This window comes from Ambystoma mexicanum, chromosome 9, assembly GCF_040938575.1.
Source record: "Ambystoma mexicanum isolate Mex_15411 chromosome 9, UKY_AmexF1_1, whole genome shotgun sequence".
Taxonomy (NCBI): Eukaryota; Metazoa; Chordata; class Amphibia; order Caudata; family Ambystomatidae; genus Ambystoma; species Ambystoma mexicanum.
This window is the reverse complement of record NC_090931.1, coordinates 990170631-990191092: the sequence shown is the minus strand read 5'-3', so window position 1 is coordinate 990191092 and position 20462 is coordinate 990170631. Positions and strand designations below refer to the sequence as shown.

The 20462-nt window shown below is 43.8% G+C and overlaps 1 protein-coding gene across 3 annotated transcripts in view; it reads right to left on the bottom strand.

Moving 5' to 3' along the window:
* RAPGEF4 (Rap guanine nucleotide exchange factor 4) overlaps positions 1 to 20462 on the bottom strand; it is a 1521174-nt gene that overhangs the window by 45061 nt on the left and 1455651 nt on the right. For all 3 annotated transcript variants that reach the window (XM_069616226.1, XM_069616227.1, XM_069616228.1), the window contains one exon: positions 18496 to 18550. In XM_069616226.1, coding sequence (XP_069472327.1) covers positions 18496 to 18550 — 55 coding nt within the window. The remainder of the gene's footprint in view (positions 1 to 18495; positions 18551 to 20462) is intronic.

Here is a 20462-nt window from a genome sequence, read left to right as displayed (position 1 = left end):
TCCCATGTTGCTGTCTAAAGCCAGATTGCCGAGTATCCGAGAGTTTGTTGGTCTCGAGGTAGTCTTAGATTTGCAGGTATGCAACTCTGTCCAATATTTTTGATAGAAAAGGGACAGTGGTAATTGGTCTGTAGTTAGTGGGGATCGTAGGGTCTAGCATCTGTTTTTTGAGTAGAGGGAAAACCCACGATTCCTTCAGGTTACTAGGAACCATACCACTTGAGAAGGAAGTGTTGATTAGTTTGGTAATAAATGGGGCCTGGTCTCTGGCCGCATTTTTGATAATCTGTGCAGGCCATGGATCGCTTTGGGCATGTATGCATTATAGGCATCTACTAGTAGATTAGGGTTGTTAGTGATAGGTAGTGCGCTTAGAGTGGGGATTACCAGTGGCACAATTGCCTCAGCAGTAATGTTGCATGTATTTCTGGGAGGGCAAGGAGGTGCTATAAGGCCAGTTTTGTTTGGTAGTTTATTGATGCTCAGATCAAAAGTGAGAAGGTAGTGGTCAGTCCATAATTGGGGTAGGACTTCGTTTACTGTGATGTTACAATTTAGATCTGCTACCCAGTCAAGGATCCTTCCTTTTTTGTGGGTAGGTTGGTGATTTTTTGGGCAAATCCATGTTCGGTCAATGCATTAGCTAGAGAGAGAGCTGAAGGGTCGTTGGGGTCATTATAGCCTAGGTTGAAATCACCTAGGATTAAGGTTTGCGATGTGGTTTTGATGCTGTCAGCTAGTAAGTAATGTTAAGTCTTCCTCGAAGGAGCCAATGGGCCCAGAAGGTCTATAGATGAGATCTATTGTGGTAGTGCTTTTTTTTATGCAATGTTTGAAGTTTAGCTGAGAGAAGTTTGCATGAGGAGAGGGTTGATGGAGAGGCAAGTCTCATGTCAAGTGTGGTTCTAAATATGATGGAGATGCCTCCTCCTTTGGAATTGGGTATGTCAGCTCTGATGATGGAATAATTGTCTGGGACTGTTAGTAGGAGAGAGGGGCCCGCTGCGGCGTGCAGCTAGGATTCTGTAACTGCTAGGAGATCCAAGTTGTTGGATAGGATGATATCTGCTATCTCAGTGGCATGTGCTACTAGAGATCTGGCGATTATTAAGGCTCCTTTGATAGATTGTTTGGGGTTGTTAGGTGGACTGGCTTTGAGTTGTTTCTGATTCTCAGGATGGTTGTTTTGGGAAGCCTTAGTATGCGAGTGTATCTTGAAAGGGTTCTTGTGTTTTTAGGGCAGTGTTTGCTGTGGTGGATAATGATGGGTTGAGAGAGCGGGGGTATTCTCGCACAGAGTCTAAGGTTTCTAATGTTAGGGCTGGGGCATGATGTCAAGAGTCCTATGGTAAGGCTCATTGCATTTTTAATGGTAGTGGGGGTAGGTGGTATAGACTTATTAATCCTAGGATTGTCTAGGAGTAATTTGGGTAGCAAGGTGGTCGGACTAAGTGTTGCGCCAAGTCTGTTATGGTGCAGAGTGGGTAGGAAGCATGTAGCTTTAATGGAAACATGCTAAGACTTAGCCAATGCTTTGCTGGGGTTGTCTCAAAGATTGGCCCTATACCTGTCGAGGAAAGTGCAAGTAAAAGTGGAACTGTGAGAAGTATATAGTTCATGATGCAATTTTTATAGGTGGAATCGTTTTAAGTGTAGGCAAACTGGGAACATTGTATGGACAGGAGCAGACTATTCCGGCTCCACAGCGGTAAGGTACGCAGTAGTGACTACACCATAAAGGATTATAGGCCCGGTTTAGTGCTGGTAAGGCCGATAGAGGCAGAACTGTATGGTAGTGAGGTGGGTGCCAAATAGTTGCAGTACGCAGGTGTTGGTGTGATAGATTGCATTGAAGGACGTAAGCAACAGGTTGTGAGCAATGGATACAACATACAATATGGCAATGTACAATATCAACCTAAGAGTACTAGGTGATGAGTCAAGTCAAGGGGATGGGTATAAACTGCAGAGTATCAAAATACCATATCAGTATAAGCGTAGTAGGTAGTGCAGTGGGTCACAAGTGGCAAGTACAGAGTGCACAATAGCAGAATGCAGTATTAAAATAGCAATATGCAATATTAACTTGAGAGTAAGATGAGGTGAGGTGGAACAGGAACAGCAGATACAGTATGCGGTAAATCTGTGTGCAAATCAAATGTAAACGTAATAGAAGCAGTATATCGGGAGTAAAAGGTGCAATATGCAGTGTAACAATATTCAATACCAGTGTGAGCGTAGTCAGAGGTGATGTGGGTCGTGAGCGAAAGGTGCAGTGTGCAATGTACCAAAGATCAATACCAGTATAAAGTATTGGGTGGTGCAGTGGGCTGAGAACAACAGGTGTAGCACACCATAACATAGTGTGCTGAGGGCATGTGAGAGGTCATATTATGGTGGGGACAATAAATGCAGTCAGTGATGCTTACGTAGCACTAAAGCAGTAGTATGGTGGACCAGGTGAGTATGATGGCTAGCGGTTAGGTGCGAAATAGTGTACAAGTAGACATTTGTGAGAACCGTGTGCAAGCGACTTACAATGTGCAGAAAGACTTAAAGGTGAGGGCTGCGAATGCACATCCTGCAACTGTAATGGCTCTGTACATGGTGTTTTGGATATTGATATAGGTAACGGCTTGTAGACAGCATACAGGGCGGCACAGGAAGCGATTGGAAACAGTGTCAATTTATGGAGATGCGGGCAGTGCTAGCAGTCTGGTCTTTGCACAATAATGCGAGGGGCAAAAGTTGGTGACGTTGTTCATCAGAAGGGGCAGGGTCTTGCCGAAGAGTGACTTGATTGTAAGTTTGTGACCTGCTGGGCTTTGTAAGTGGCAGTGTTGAACGGCCAGCGTTGGGGCAGCAGGCCGCACGGCATGCTTGGTCAGCTCTGTCAGCTGTGCCTTTGTACTGTGCCTTCGTACAGGGCCGGCGTTTGCCAGCCAGCGAAGATAGATTGGATAATGAATGGAGGGGCAGCCAATGCGGATGCAGCTGCAGATCACACCAGGAAGGTTGCAAGAAGAGGGTCACCCAAGCGGAGCGGCCATCTTGGGAGGGGCAAAACCACATTGAGGGTAATGGTGGAATTTGAAATAAGCACAGGTCGGATAGGTTGTACCAAGTATGGGTTGCCGGATGCTTCCCAAATTGTAGTCGACGGAATTAGAAGTATTTCAAAGTAAAGTAGTAGGACGTCGGAGCATGGTGAAAGGTGCTTGCGGCTATTCCAAGTTAAGACCAAGCTTACCTTTGTTATCGTGCATGGTGTTATAGCGGTATAGCGGTATAGCTGCTCCTGCAGCGCGGGATAAGTGGCTAGAGCTCCTGCTCTCAATTGAATTGAATACTGCACCTGGGTCTTTGTTAAATTAGCAACCCCCTTGGCTCTCAGTCCCTTTGATTTCCAGAATGTTACCATGGACAGCATTATGGGCAATTTGGAGTTATATATATATTGGGGTTTTTATACTTACAGTTTAAATGTGGCTTCTTATTTTTGGACAATTTGATGGGTCCCCCTCAGTCTGGTATTACTGCCTGAGCATGGTCCTCTACAGCCGCAGATCTGAAAACCAATCTCCAATATGGTCTGATCTCTCTCTGAAAGAGCTTCTGTCTATATCCTGCCAGGGAACCAGTCACCCTGATATTTTCAGCACTGCTCACCAGCTACCTCGTTCCACTTGTAATCATCTACTCCTCCCATGATTGCAAAGGTGAGAGGGAAGTTCACTCCTGATTTTATGAAGAGGTATTTCTTTTTAATGGTGTACATTCGGATGTGACTCTGTGAGTTTAATAAATATCATTATATTCTGTAGATAACGCTGACATCAAAATGCAAATGTTACTGTGCGATGTGTATTCACAGAGAATTTCGTTTCCTACTTTTTACATTTTTCCTCATTATATACAATGCTAATTTTATATAGGTTACTATATATATATATACACTGACAACATGCAATTTGTTAAGTTAGGACCTTCAATAATGGAGATGTGAATATTCAAATGATTACATTTTGGGGTTGAAATGTAACACATATAAATTTACTATTCAGTTTGTAAGTGAATTAATGCTGACTTTGGGCAACAGAAGTCAGAGTTGATACATCCCAGGCACATTCCCCTTCATGATGTTACTAGATGTCCAGGCTAGTTCCTTATGCTTGTTCTCTGAAATCCCATGACTTAAGCTAAATAGATTTTATGAGCAGCCTATATTGATATATGTGACAGGTCTCTTTGTACTTTGTACATTAGCCAGAGCCTGGCAATGTTTTATGAGACTTGGGCTTGGAATGAGTTTGAACACAGTGAATTAGGGCCTTACTGTGCCCTCATATCTTGTGATGTGGTTGGGGGACTGACGTGAGGTGAATCCTAGGTCAACTCCAGCTACATGTACCATGGAGCAACAAAATTAATGGAATAAATGTACACTTTCAGTATGAACTGTCCACAGAGTGTTTGAGTTGACTTTGATGTCAGTTTGACGTTGATGAAATAAATGTACACTTTTCATATGAACTGCACACAGAGCACGCACCCACGACACATGCTCCTACAACACATGCTCCTATGACACATGCTTCTATGACACATGCTCTCATGACACATGCTGCTACAAAAAGCACACCTACAACACACACTCCTATCATACATGTTCCTATTACAAATACTGCACATAATATGGGGGCATACAACATGTGTTCTCACATGCACTTATGAAACATGCACCTACGACACATGCACCTATGACACACACTCCTACAAAACCCGCTACTACCACACACACTCTCACGACGCACTCTTTGGACGCACTCTCAGGACACACACTGTGATGACACACACTCCTATAACGCATGCTCCTATGACATGTGCTCTTATGACACATGCTGCTGCAACACATGCTCCTACAACACTCCTATAATATATGTCCATATACCACACTACTACACACACTTCTACTACACTTAACATGTGGACGTAGGACACATGCTCTTATGACCACACCATTTTACAACTCAAACTCTTACGACGCACACTCTTGCAATGCAAACTTGCGACACACTCGTATGACACACACTCCTACAGCATGGTCCTATAACACGTGCAGCTACTACACAAGCTCCTACTACACACACACACAAATTCCTACAACACATGATCCTATGAGACATGCACTCATACTACATGCCATCCTCGACATGCACTCCTACAACACATGCTCATGCTTCTATGACACACTCTTACAACATATACTCCTACCACAGAGGAACCTACAGCATGTACTGAAATCACATACTGTAAGGGTATCAAAGAAGGATGCTGACACATGGGTGTAATTTTAGTTGGTAAACACTTTTATTTATCAAGAAGAGAGACCCTTCCTATCTTTTAAGAGAGGTTTCCCCGCCTCCAACTAATACTAAAAGATCTGTCAGAATGTACGTCAGAATCAAACTCCACCATCCTGTGTCACAACCTACTTCTATCCCTTATACTACAATAAAAGAATAAGTCAACAGAAATGTTCCTTCTCCAGGATGACTTTCTTCTTCTGGTACTTGGCTGGTATTCCTAGAAATGCTCTTTGGCAAAAGAGGATGCCAGGGGGAATGACTCCCTTCCTTTGGCTTGTGGTTCCAACAAACCTTTGCAGCAGTCAACTTTCGGAACCAGGAGAATGACTCCCTTATCCTGGTATTGGCTCACGGACTCCAATATAGTTCATACCCAAGTTGGGGGAATGACTCCCTGCCCCTGGCATCTTTGGATCAAAAGGACTTTCAGTTTATTCAACTTTCCAGCTCAGGAGAATTACTCCCTTCTCCTGGTATTGGTTCACACACTCCAATATAGTTCACACCAAAGCCAGACGGAATGACTTCCCTTCCTCTGAGTCTCTGGATCAAAAGAACTTTCAGTTTCTCAAACTTTCAGAACCAGGAGAATGACTCCATTCTCCTGGTATTGGCAAAGTCCCAAGTCCTTCTCGGGGCCTCAGTGGATTTTTCCCTGCCACTTCGATGAGGATGCTTTCCTCGGATGCTTAATATACTTATGTCTGTGTCACATACCCTTCTCCGGTGGTCAGTGGGCTTGTTGCTGCCACTGAAATGAGGAAGTTCTCATCTGTTGCTTGATTCACTTGGGTTAGGATCCTAGACCCTTCTCTGATGGTCAGGGGGCTTGTTGCTGCCGTTGCAACATGGAATTCCTCCTATGATGCTTAATTTAATTGGGTTAGGGTCCCAGACCTTTCTCTGGTGGTCAGTGGGATTATTTGTGCCACTGCAATGAAGAAGTTCTCCACAGATGCACAATATTATTGTGGTAGGGTCTCAGTCCCTTCTCTGGTGGTCAGTGGCTTATTGTTGCCACTGCGTTGAAAAAGTTCTCCTTGGATGCTCGATGCGCCTTTCCCAATAGTTTGATTGTTACTACTGGGCAGACACAGAGCCTCTTGAGCCTACCACACTTCCACCGCTGTATCTTTCGTACCTCCTGTTACCTTCTTTGGGACTTTGGTACACCACCAGGGTTTCCTGTGACTGTGGCACATCTCTCTGGTTCTTCAGGCTTCTCTCCTCTAGTGCAGAGTCTCAGCGCTCTTCTGGTCTGCTCGGCTCACTCATCCTGCTTTGGGTCTGCTCAAGCTGAACGCACAGAAAACTCCCTCAGTGCTTCACCAGTGTCCTGCGCTCTTCGGCATTCCCAGTCAGCTGACAGGATTTGAAACTCCTGCTCTGGATGGTTTCCACACCTGCTTCCTGCCCAGCTGGGCATGACCAAGTCTTCAGTCCTTCTTCTCTTCTTATACATTGTTGCTAGTCCCGCCCTGGCGGATTGTCAAAGTTCTTTGTTGTTCTTGATGGATTGATCTTCATGTATCCTCAGGGGCCACCTCATATCAGTACTAGCACCGTTATTAATCTTCATGCCTTCTGTGCTCTTCTTTGTCCTGGTACTTACTGTTGTGGCGGTTTCTCCTACACTACAGAAATACATGGATCTACTCTCAAGGAAGTGGTTTGGCACGGGGTGTGATGTTGGCCAACGGACTATACCCTGGGTGATTGTCCTTATCCCCAGAGGGGGAGTCCCTCCCATTGAGGTTCTCCTGCATTATACCACCCCTAAGGGGACTATTGGGTAGAGGCAGGACCTCCCTAGCCTCATGGGAAAGCGCTCCCTCTTGGGGAGAAGTGACAATACCTTGTGAATCATCACATTATGCAGAGCATATGAGTTTTACAGATGGTACACTACAAAATGAACATCTCCAAAAACCCACATCAAAGGAAAGTCACAGCTGACTTTGATGTCAGTTTTAGGTTGATGGAATAAATGTACACTTTCTAAACAAACTGTCAACAGACTGTATGAGTTTTACAATACGTACATTACACAATTAACATCTCCTAAAAACTCACATTAAAGGCAACTCTCAGCTGACCTTAATGAGAGTTTTAAGGTGATGGAATACATGTACATTTTCAGTACAAACTGTCCACAGAGCATATGAGTTGACTTTGATGTCACTTTTATGGTGATACAATAAATGTATACTTTTTGTACGAACTGTACACAGACCGTGCACCTACGACACGTGCTCCTATGGCACACGCTACTATCACACACACCATTATGACACACACTTACCAAACACTTTTACAACACACTGTGGCGGGTCAGAAGAAGGACGCAGTTTTTCATAAGCCATTTCACTGTAGTTTTGATTAAATAAAAGGAAAAATGCCTACCTCTCCCCAACTAAGGTGCACATTAGCCATCAATGAATGTCTTAACAGAATCTGTCCACTGTTCCAAACTAACCTTAACTGACCCTATCACTGCTATAACAAATAAAGACAAGAGAATGACTCCATTCTCCTGGACTTTGGCTTTCACCAACTTCTATTCCATAGCTGATTCTAAGATAGTCTCTGCTGACTGGTTTGATCAGCTCGAACAATTCGTTCAATACTTTATTGGGCTTTTGTTTCTTTCCTCTTAGTATAATGTTTTCAGCTACTGTATTACTCCCCTCTTATTCATTTATTTATTTAATCATTTTTTTTATAACGTGCCTAATAACATACCCGAGTTCGGTTTCCAAGCACGAATCCGGTATTCAAACCTCTGTTGCTCAGTGTGGTCTTGCTTCCAAAACCAGCATGTTTCCCCTGTGTTATCCTCTCTTCTCCTCTCTTCACAAGGTAAATGTATACAACATTTGTAAATCTCCATGTTAGTATTCTCTTCCTTTTCTATACAGTTCACAATATTTGATCGCTTTTTGATATCTGTCTTTGGACATACGTTCTGATCCAGACTTTTCCTCGTGCTTGTCACTTATAACTTTACTCTCTTCTTTGATTATAGTCTCTTGGTCCAGACTGATGTGAGTATTAGCATTCCAACGATGATCCTTATTTACTTCTTGAGGTATTAATATTACAGTCGCTTTACTTTGACTGGGACAAGTATGATTGGTCCCATAACAATTCTCATTCACACCTCTTGGTTTCAATATTACAGTTGTTATCTTGACTGGGACGAATATGATTAGCCCGTAATGAATCGTGTTCACTCCTCTGGGTTTCAATATTACAATCTCTATATCTTGACTCGGATGAGTATGATTAGTCCCATAACGATTCTCCATCCCCGCCCGGGTCTCCCGTTTACCCCATTTCCTGTGGTTCTTAGGGATAACGTCACCAGGGCTTCTACTTGCTCTGGTCGTTTCTCTCTTCTGCTTGACTCGCCTCTGTTGCTCCTTCAATTGTTCTTCCTTCGTTCTGTATTTCCGTTACCGTTAGGTTCTGTGTCTTCAGTCGTGGAGTGGTGTCACCGTTGTTTCTGGGCCACCCGGTCCACCACAGGCTTTTCATGGTCACGCCACCACTTTCCTTCTCTCTCTCTCTCTGAACTTGTCAGGACACCCTGCATTTGACTTTTCTTCTCCTTTGTGCCTCTTGGTAAGACACAGCGCATCTACTTCTGTTTCTTGTTCTACTCTGGTCACAGGATGCTGTACATCGACTTCGCCTCTGTACCATCTTCCTCGCTGGTTTGCAACTTGCAGATTTTCTCTTGTCTCCAATCTCCTCCCCGCTCACCTGTGACGTAGTCGAGGGACTTCCACAGGCCTATGTCCAGGTCTCGCTCAGTGATGCGGCTTCTCTCCTCCTCCACATATCATCCTCCTTGTCCCAGTTAAATGGTACGTTTCATTTAAAGAAACATGTCGAGTTTTCATTTGACATTAACACATACTGGCTTTTTCTTCATACAAGTCTTCATAAGATATGTTCAAAGAGGTATTGTTGGGATATTTTCTAGGGAGTTCCTCACAGGAACGGAGTCCTTGTCCCCAAAGGCGAGTCTCTCCCAGTGAGGTCCCACTTGCCTCTACACCAAGGTAGGGTATTGAGGAGCACCCTCACGTCCCTAGCCTCACAGCTGGGGGAACCCCCTTGTAGAGAAGGGACAAGTTCCTGCAATTCATCACAACACACTCTGATGACACACACTCCTATGACGCAAGCTCCTACGACACCTCCTCCAACGACACGTGCTCCTACAACACTTGATCTTATAACACATGCTGCAATATCAAATGCTCCTACTACACATGCGCCTTCTGCACATAACATGTGGATGTACAAGACATGCTCTTCCATGTACCTAAAACAAGAATATACAACACATACACCTATGACACATGCACCTACCACACACACTCTTATGACACACACTCCTTGGACATGCTCTTACGGCACATGCTGCTACAACACACACTCCAATAATACATGTTCCTATAATACACTACTACACACGCATCTACTACACAACATGCGGACGTATGACATGCTCTTAACACACATACTCCAACCACACCCACATTTACGCACACACTCATATGACACAGTTTTTCAATTCACACTCATCACACTCTTAGGACACATTCTTATGACACACACTCCTACAACACCCTCTCCTACAACACGTGCTCCTATGACACATGCAGCTACTACATGTGCTACTACAATATGCAATACTACAATACATGGTTATACGATACACACACTTACAACCCATTCACCTACTGCACATGCACCTACTACACATAACATGTGGACGTAAGACATGTAGTGCTCTCACATGCACCTAGGGCACATGCACATATGATACAAGCTCCTACGACACATCCTTCTATAACACACTCCTACTACACACGTAGCACAAACCCTTAAAACACACTGTAATGACACACATTCCTATGACACATGCTCCTACAACACAACCTACTATGATATATGTTCCTATACCAAACACCCCTACTACATATGCACCTACCACACATAACATGTGGACATACGACACATCCTCTCATATGCACCTAGCACACATGCACCTAGTACACATGCACCCTCGACAAACTCCTATGACACATGCTCCTACGACACATGCTGCTATAACACACAGTCTTACAACACAGAAACGTACAACACTGTATGCAACATGCTCTTATGCCACACACACACTTATTTTACATGCTCTTACAACAAAGGATAGTATTACAACAAACACTCAGAATCAATAATCATGTAACCGTAAAACATTATTTGATTATTTTTTTGGTGCAAAACAGTTAAGGTTAAACCAACAAAAGGTTAAAGTCTACAAACATCAGAAATAATAAAGTTAAGGTAACAACATAATAAGTCAATTTAAAATAAATTATATTCAAATCAAATATCATGGTAACATTAACTCACCCACACACTTAAAATCCTATCATGCAATATTACGATACAATTCTAACAATTTCGCACATAAAAACAAGTAGTTGTATGAAATGTGAAGTCATTAAATCTACAATAACAAAACACACAAGCATTCAAGACTTATACTTTACGTATAAAATAATATCAATTAGGAAATAACTTTAAGAATTAAAAAAATACAAATAAAAATATTAATTAACAAGGTACATATTGTATATACATATAATTTACTAAGCATTAAACATATAAAAATAAAACATACACAAAACTAATAAAATATTGTTACAATATCATATACAGTAAATGCTTAGTAACAAGTCCTTCTACAAATAACATTAACATATACTCATTGCACTGTGCATAAACAATGAATGCACACTAAAAGCAAACACATTTGAAATTGTTTATAAAACACAAATATTCATACAACACATTACATTACTGTAGCTATAAAAAATTTACAGCTAAATAGTGCTACATAAAAACAGGATAAGTTACGGTTACCGTGATATTTGATATTAATATAAAATGTTTTAAAATTAATTAATAAAGTGTATTATGTTGTTACCTTAACTTTATTGTTTCTGATGTTTGTAGACTAAGCGGCTGATTCACTGAACGTTTTCCTATGGGAGTGCGTCATTATAAAACGCTTCTGTGAATCAGGTCCTGTGTGTTTGTTGGTTTAACCTTAACTGTGGTTTAAAAAAAAAATTCTAATTACACACATCACATTTTCCTGCTACCTGTTTACCATACATATTCTGTAGTGTAGCTCATTTGAAGTGGGTGTAGTCCATCCAAATGTATTTGTATTCTTTGCATTCTGGCAATTGTAGTTTCGCATTTCCATTATAAATTAAATACAAATGTCCGGAAGCTAAGAGAAAATCAAGACTGGAGGGTCTACACCACCAGACATGGGGTAATGGTGGAGCTATGCAAGAGTGTGCACAGTACCACCATTCCATGACCCTCCTATATTGGTACAGCTTTTTGTTGTTTTCCTGCTATGCACTGTCCTTCTACATGTGCTGCTGCATTAATTTTTAAATGCTACAAGGTGCATTGTCATTTTGGTAGGCGTTATGTTGTGCATTTTGTTCTCTTTTAGCATTGACAGGGTGCTGTCGTCTTTGTTGGGTTGCCAAACTAAGTGGTTCACGTTGAAATTGTGGATAAATACCTTGCAGGGCAGCCATGCATATCTACCTGCTATGCAAGCATAAGTGCAAAGTGGCTTTGATGGCATGGCTCAAATCTGGGTATGCCCTTTTATGTGGGGGGAGGGCTAGAAAACCAGAAGATCAGTGACAACTGTGGTGGGTCAGAAGGAAGACACACATGTTTCAGGATGGTTTACTAAAATAAGACTAATAAGGGCTGACTTTCCCTATAATTATGCGTGGTGCCTACCTATCATACTAACTAAGGTGCTTGTCAGTCAGTCGCTGAAGTCCAAATAATGAATTCCACTGTCCAAAACTACCCTGGCTGACCCTACCGCTATGGTTTGGAGAATTACTCCCTTCTCCTTAGGATACTTCTAATATCAGTCTATAAATCAAAACAGGATCCTTAAATATCCTCTCGTTACTTCTTTAATTAGTCTTTGTATTCTCTTTCTTTAAGACATTCCTTTATGGCTTCCTTACAACATTTAGCCTCTTGTTTGGGCTTCTCAGTATATTCTATGATTTCCTCGTGGTGTGGGGGGTCTACCCCTCTTAGAGTATTATCGTTAAACGCACTTAGGACTATCCGTTCTTGTATCTATTTTATTGTTTGTGCCCTCTTCCAAGGAGGTATTATTATTATTATTATTGGCTTCCCAGTCTTATTGTTCTGCTTTTCAATAGTTTGCTCGTTCCTGTTACCACACTTTAATTTTACTTTAAACTCTTTTCCCTTCTCGCAGGGGATTGTGATCACTGGACTTTCTCTTGCTTTATTCAGGTTCCCAATAGCTGGTTCTTTCGTACGATCAGACTTTATCTCACTTTGTTTCCAGATTAACTTCCTTTCAAGATTAATAGTGTGATGAGTTGGCTGGGCAATATATTGATTCCCCCTTCAAGGCCACCTGCGACTCCCATTTTCACTGTTGCCTTCTTCTCCGACGGGGTACGTCTTCCAGAGAGTCAGGTTCCTGGAAATTCTTCTTGGTTAGCTTTGCTTGTTGGTGCCTTTCCTTCACCTTTATCTACTTTTTTTGCGATGTCCCTTCTCTGCCTCGTTTCTCATTTCTTCTTGACTTTCCGGTACTCGGCTATGAGACCAGGTCTCCTGCGGCTTCACATACACAATGGTATTGGAGAAGTTGGTCAGACCAGTGGTCCACCACGGGTCCTCGTTCGTGGTCTTGCCACCACCCGCTCCTGGGCTTTTGCCCACCTGGTTTCTCAGGCTGTGGGTCTGCAGTAGCTCTGCCGTTCGGTTCTCTGCACTTGAGCCAGTTCGAAACTCGCAGGCAATCTGATCCCTGCTTTCTGCAGGTGTTGTGCGGCTCGGGTCCTCCCCGGGCTGACGTCTCTGTTCCTCTCTCTCTCTCCTCTCGTATTGTGATTTTTCAAAGCTCTGTTAATCAATGTACTCGTCTCAGTAGATTGGTTATTATTATTTAAAAGTACATATTCTTAAGGGACATTGGGCCTCATTACGAGTTTATCAAGGGCATGGCTACCCCCAAACCCGGGTCCAGGTTCCCTGAATGGGGAAATACCGGGCCCTTCTGACCTTGGAGGGCCCGGTGTTTCCCCATTCAGGGAACCCGGACCCGGTCCATCCCCATTCCCATTTGAGCCCCCATAGGGCTCAATGGGAATGGGGAGCATGCTAACAACGGGCCCGCTAATGACCGGCCCGTTGTTAGAATGCTGGGCCGCTCGCGGGACCCGTTAAGGATGTCTGGTAAAACCAGGCGTCCTGAGCGGGTCCCGCGAGCGGACCTTGTAATGGAGCGGTAAGGGGTTAATGGCTCCAGCACCTTTACCGGTGCCATTAACCCCTTACCACCCTCCTCGTAATGAGGCCCATAGTCTTTTTCAGTAACATAATGGTATCTGTGTAGAGTGTCTTGGTCCCGGTTTTGCTGTAAAACGTTTTCAGATATTTTAGAGCATCCCATCTAAGCTATCATGTGAACAGGATTAGGGAGTTCCTCATGGGAACAGAAGTCCTTCTCCCCTAAGGGGGAATCTCTCCTGGTGAGGTCCCACTTGCTTCTACCCCCCGGGAGGTTATTGCGGAGCGGGCTCACGTCCCTAGCCTCAAGGGGGGCTCCCCCTTGAGGAGAAGGGACGAATTCCCTCGACTCGTCACACAGCTTAAAATAAGGCTCCTCTTCAAATCCAGTGTCCCATTAAGGAACAAAAAAAAGATTACAGAACAATATGCTGCAGGTGGATATTGGGGATCTTTTAAAAAGTAAGACACATTATTTGCTATATTGCTTAGGAAGAAAAGTGTACAAATATGGAAATAACAGTACACCGGCATAAAGTAAGACAAAAGAACATGGTTTCACTAGGATCTTAAAGAGCGTTGCTTACTGATGAAACCGTTAACACTCTGCATCCTGGTTGCCCCCACCTCACTTAGAAGATGAGGGCCACATACAGCAACTGGATCTAGTGAATCCTGTGGAAAATGCCTTCTATCAAGAGACACACAATTAAGGTTGCCACTGCCACCGAATAATAAGCCTTGGAGCACAGTCCTCAAAGACTATGAAGACAATGGGAGCTGATTACACTTGAAATTCAAATGCAAGAGCCAAGAGACCGTGACAACCTATACACTCCGACGCCCTTGACATTGTTGGCATAATAACAGCTCACCGTTAGCTGCTCAGTTTGCAGGCTGTCGAAGTGCCTATCGTGGTTACAACTCACGAAAGAAACAGCTACCAAGTAGCTGCCATTATGCATGTTCACTCCCTTGGTGGCAGAGGTTAATGTCTGTGTGAAGGAGAGATTTACCGGTAGGTAAATTACTGTAGGGCGACAACACGTGATGTCTGCATTCACATCTGGTACGCGACTGTGGGGGGGGGCAGAGGAGTAGCACCTGGACACCTATACTGCAGGGAGTTTATTGCAAGCAGCCTAGAGGGGTAAAGGGTCATTGCCACAGCAGAAAAATAAATAAAATATGTCTGCAGTATAGCTGAAGAAAAAAAATAGCATTGGCTGTTATCCTGCAGTGAGGAAGGCCATTAAATGTGGCACCACAAAACAACATGCAAATTCACAGAAATACCCATGATGATAAGTGTTCACGGCATATGATATGATATGGCATTTACAACGAACCTATACACAAGTGTTTCAAGGTGCGACGAGGCCTGGGAGGGGAAACAGAGGGAAGACAAAGACAAAGATCCCACCAGGCCAGGTGACATTGAGATCGCTCAAGTGCAGGGGAGGGGGAAGGGGAAAGTGCAGAGGGAAAGGGGAGGGGATAGTGAAGTACATAGGATAACAGTAAGATAAATAAATAAATAAATAAATAAATAAATAAATAAAAGTGCGACTGGAAGGTGGCAAGTGCAAGGCATACTAAACACTGATGGCCTATTAGAAACAGAAACATGAATTAACACATGCCAACTTCTCGATATTGGCCATTTCAATCGATTGGTTAATGTGTAGAAAACAAAAAGAGGATTGGTCACCTAGTGGAGCTTAGTAGATTGGGAAACCTTTATGTATTTCAACTAATAATGACTGTATGTGTCCTCAAGTAGTTTCTCTAGGCTTCCAATTCAGAAAATGCGTGCCGGATTGTATGCACCCACTGTATAGAAAGGGCGCGTGCTGGTAAATAGTGTGCATTTTGCATAAATCACTTTCCTGTACTGACCCCTTATGTTATACAGCATCAAACATTTTAAAGGAGAGATTCAGTGATGAGGCTTGAACATGGCACTTTTGTCAGCTGGCTTCCCAGTGTGAGTGTTTCTAATCCCTGGCTCGTCGTGCACTGGCTAGGACACACGCCTGAGTGTGTGCCTGAAGTGGTAGATCTATGTACGTTGCACATAGGGCATGCATGTGCAGGCATGCTGGCCTGTCGAGTGACAAGGAGACACTAGTACTGGCCTGGTCATTGGGAGATTTTAAAGCGACTATAGTGGTGCTATGTGTCAGTCAGAGCTTCAATTAACTTATTTATTTAATGTGTCATAGTTTTTGGAAAAAGGAGTCACAAAGTTTCATGCCTAACATTTTGGAAGTCAGAACACTGCACTGCTGAGAGGTTTTAAACATGTTCCCCGTTTTCGTTGTGTATGCCTAGTGATGGTATCTGGCCTGGAGGCTTGTGTAGACAGTATGTATTATATCCATTGATGTTATGTTCAGATGCTTTCTTGGCCTCACAATGGTGGGATACATTCCCCTGCACGCTTGCTTGGCTTTTTGAATAATTCCCCCCAAAAAAATGCAGTAAAAAAAAAATGCAGTGAATGACAGCTAAGACAAAGTAAAAGAAGGCACTACTTTAGTAAGAAGGCAGGTAGGATATTCCTGCCTTCTGCTTAGCATGTCTGTGAGTTTCCTAATCTGGTCATTGGGTGTGGAGGGAAGGACTCTGGGAGATGATCAAGGGAAACAGACGTAGCATCTCCAGGTTTAAGAATGCATCTTAGGCCCGACAACTGCAAGTCGCAATTGAAACAGTGCAATTTATGGCATTTTTTCACTTCCTGGCTCATAGTTCTGCGAAATGTTTATGCTTTTCGCGACTTTTAGACGCTCACAAAGGGATTAAGGGAAGTGGTGATGTCCATGAAACAAAGAGCAATACTTCCAGCGGTGCTTCTAAACTATGGTGACGTCAGAGAATGTCAAAGAGATGGATGCATGTGCTCATGAGCAGGGATCTGCAATGACTCCCCAAGCCCCTCCCTTCTAGAGCACTTCTTTCACACGCCTCATCACTTTCAGCCAGACTCCTTGATGCCATTGCATCTTGCCAGATGTATACACGTGGCTGTGAAGCTTTTCCGCTTAGGGGGTGTCTATTTCCCGGAAGCCAGGACATGTGGATGGATACATGGGGGTAGGTCGAGCGTCTGCAACTTGCGTCTCTCCAGATATGTTTGACTGCGATTCCCATGATCCTTCATCACGGACTATGCTGGCTAGAGCTGATGGGAGTTGTAGTCCATCACATCTTACCAGCCAAAAGAACGCTGAGTGTAGCCCAGCACGGGAATGTGAATGTCACTGGAGAGAGAAAAGGATGTCTGCAGATAGTGTGTGGCTTCATGTGGACAACAGTTCTGGTTCTAGCACCATTCATATATGAAACATTGGAGTCCTTAGGCCACTTAGAGGTAACAATGGGCCTGGTGCTGTTAGATTACAAACAGTGGCAACATGTTTTCTCAACAATCAACCCGTGTTTCCTTGGAAGAGACTAACTACCCTTTCCCAATATGCCGGTAAGAGTGAGTGGCGCAGGGCCCTATCAGTGACACCTCTTCATCGGGGCATCTGCATCTGCGCTTTTACACCGGTTTTGCTCATATTTCAGGGAAAAAACAGAATCAGGGGTATAATAATAAATCAAAATCAAAATAGTTTGTGGGGCTTGCCCCCATTAAAAAAATGCTAATAAACACACCGATGCAAGGGCGGAAAGATTGAAAGGCACATACGTAAAGACTGCCAAATGAATATAGGAAAAGTAACAAGTGAAACCTTCCCAAACAGCGACAAGTTTTAAATGTAGTGTGAAAGTAGACTGTTAACACAAAGTATGTTTAGTCACAGAGGTGCCGATAGTGACTAGTAAAACTACCGAATGCTTAAGTGACGTCTACATATGCAAACATTGCCATGTGGTGCATAACCACAGTGCGCATTTTGAAATGCTTGTGCATATATAACATTGATCGCGACATAATCCCTTTACCGTTCCAGTGTCAGTACTACGTTCAAGGTGTACATTTTGCCGCCATAGCGTTGGAGACTTGAACTCCTATGTCCAAAAATGTGCTTTCTATTAACGGTAGCCCTTGCTCGGGACATGCTAACATCAATGGTCAGAGAAACTCCCTTCTGCGCAGCGCGCACCCTATACTATTCAGGACAGATCTGTGTACTCAGTGTCTCTCTCTTTTTCTTTTCCGCAATCCCTCCCACCCTAGAAAAAAAGGGAGAAGAACAACGGAAGGGAAACAAGGACACTGTACGGTGACCACAACAAGTCGTGGGACAAAGAAGGCGGCACGGACCTGAGGGGCTAACCTCAGGAACCGGTGCCCAAAAGTACTATATTATTACGATATGCGACTATTGTTTATGTTCCATAACCAATCTGTAACAATAAAAACCTACGGCCTTTCATTGCCAACACTTGACCAAATGGTGTAGTGTAATATTTTATGGGGAGGGAAGGGGTCGGCAAGGCATGACACCAACATCTCAACACAACAAAGTAAGTTTGCCTGCATATGGGTCCAGCAGTTATGTGTGTGCAACAGCTGGCTAATGCCTGCCTAGATGTGTATTAAAGTACGTGTGTGTACATTGCGAGTTTTCTCATTTGCGCGTACTCTATAGGACCGATACAGAAATAAGAATGAACTCGGTATGGACACAGGGAGACGCACTGACATAGAAATAGTCTTTCTCAAATTGGTCCACACAGTCAGAACAGTCACAATTACTGGGTAACTTACTGAAGGGTTGGCTTCGGCAGTACCTCACTGTTCGTACGGTGTTGGCAATCATTCGCTGTAAGGAAAGAGAGTAGTTGTAAGAAAACAGCAAATAGAAGAAAAGGCAGCCATACTTTTTCCTGCACCGTTTCATTGCACTTTTGAGTAGTTAATGCTTCGGACTGGGCGGCTGGTGGAAGTGAGTTCTGGGCACCACGTTGCTGTATGTCCATTACCTCATCCAATCCTGTGGCAGCCGGCTTGACATGTTATGCCTCACTTACCAGGGGGTTTCTGAGAGGAGTGTGTGCTTCGCCTCGTTTCTCAAGGGCACATAGGACTTTGTTCTTTTGGGGATTATAGAGCGGTGTGGCAACATAGCTCGACTTGCAAGGGAAGCAGCTTTTGAAAAGTGCTGTCAACAACAATCAATGTACACATTTACCATAGCAAAGACTGTTGAATAATTGTGTGTCGTTTTAGTTCATGAAACATCAGTGATGCCATCCCTTCTGTTACACGTGTAAGTGCAGTGATTGACGTTGCGGAAGGATGCATACTTCGACTCAAAGACTCTCACAGACTCTCGACAATGCCTTGTTTTTATGCCAAGTGCTTAGGTTGTATGTATACCCATTACAACATTCCTCTTGCAAAACACGGTGGATCAGATGGGTGCACGTGTCTTTATTTACATACTTAAAGAGTTTGGGATGCCTTCCGGGAGTCTCAGCTCTGGACTGAAGCCTGTTGCTGGCCTCTGGATCAGGGTTGTGAAGAGCGGACCTTCGATCGGAATGAGCTCAAACTTTGGACACAGGCCCCATCTTTTACATTGCTGTTGCCCCCGCCTTCCATCCTCTTAGTGGTGTAAGGGGACTCAGGTAGCACGGTTGTGCATTTTAGCTGTGCATGTGTCTGTGGCCAGTGCACAACAGAAGTATATATATATGTCCACTTGACATCTTGTCAAGCCTAAGGTGCGTTCCTTGAAGCCATCTTCAGATCCAATGCCACCTATCACGGTGTACTATCCTGGCTTTTTTGGTTTTTGCTCCACAAGGCGAAGGTGGTTTGCCGGCAGGAAAATGTGTGCTGCTAGACACTTTCCACCTATGCCCCGCTGCTGCTAAGAGGGCTGTGTCAGTGGTTACACCAGAGCGGGTGACTATGTAACATAATCGCTGCAATTCATAAAGCGGACACAAATGTACTACTGTTGAGCACAGCCTACAGACACATGCATAGCTAAGCGCATAATATGCTTGTAATGTGCATGAAATCTCATTTGGCACCATGGGAACAATGAATTACATATGCTACATATGTCTGCTTGGCACATATTACTGTATAATACAGTCCTACATTGGGAAGCAAGGCATGACATGAGTTATACGTAGTCTGCAACACGGCTGCATTTACCAATACAGCCCTCTATGTTTTTATTCACTCACTTTGGCATTCCGCTTTCCAGGGGTGTTGCTAGGTCTGGAAAGGACCAGGGGCTAAGCTAATGTCGGGACTGGCGGGATTCGGGGCTAGCTATATCCTTTTGGTTGTAGCCCCTGAGCTTCTATCCGGGGCTACAACCAAAAGACCCAGGACTATAGCCCCCTTAGCCCCCCGCTTTCACCTGCAATGCCAGTTAGGGGTTCCATGTGATAATGTCCCTGTAAAAATGACCTCTGACAAAAATGTCGGCGAAAAATGGCCGTGCTTTGCAGGGACATTATCACACTGAACATGTGGGGGACACCCCCGAAACCTTTTTTTTCTCCCAAGGGGAGCGGGGGACAACCTGCAACCCCTGCTCCCTTTGACCCCATATATATGGTCACCATATATAAAGTCCCAGCGACCATATGTAATGGGATAATATTACCGGATACAGCTGTTAGGAATGTCTTGGCACCTTGATATTAGCGAAGCCATTCCTGACAACCCAAGGAAGCGTTCCCCCCGAGGGATTGTCTGCAATATTACATTTG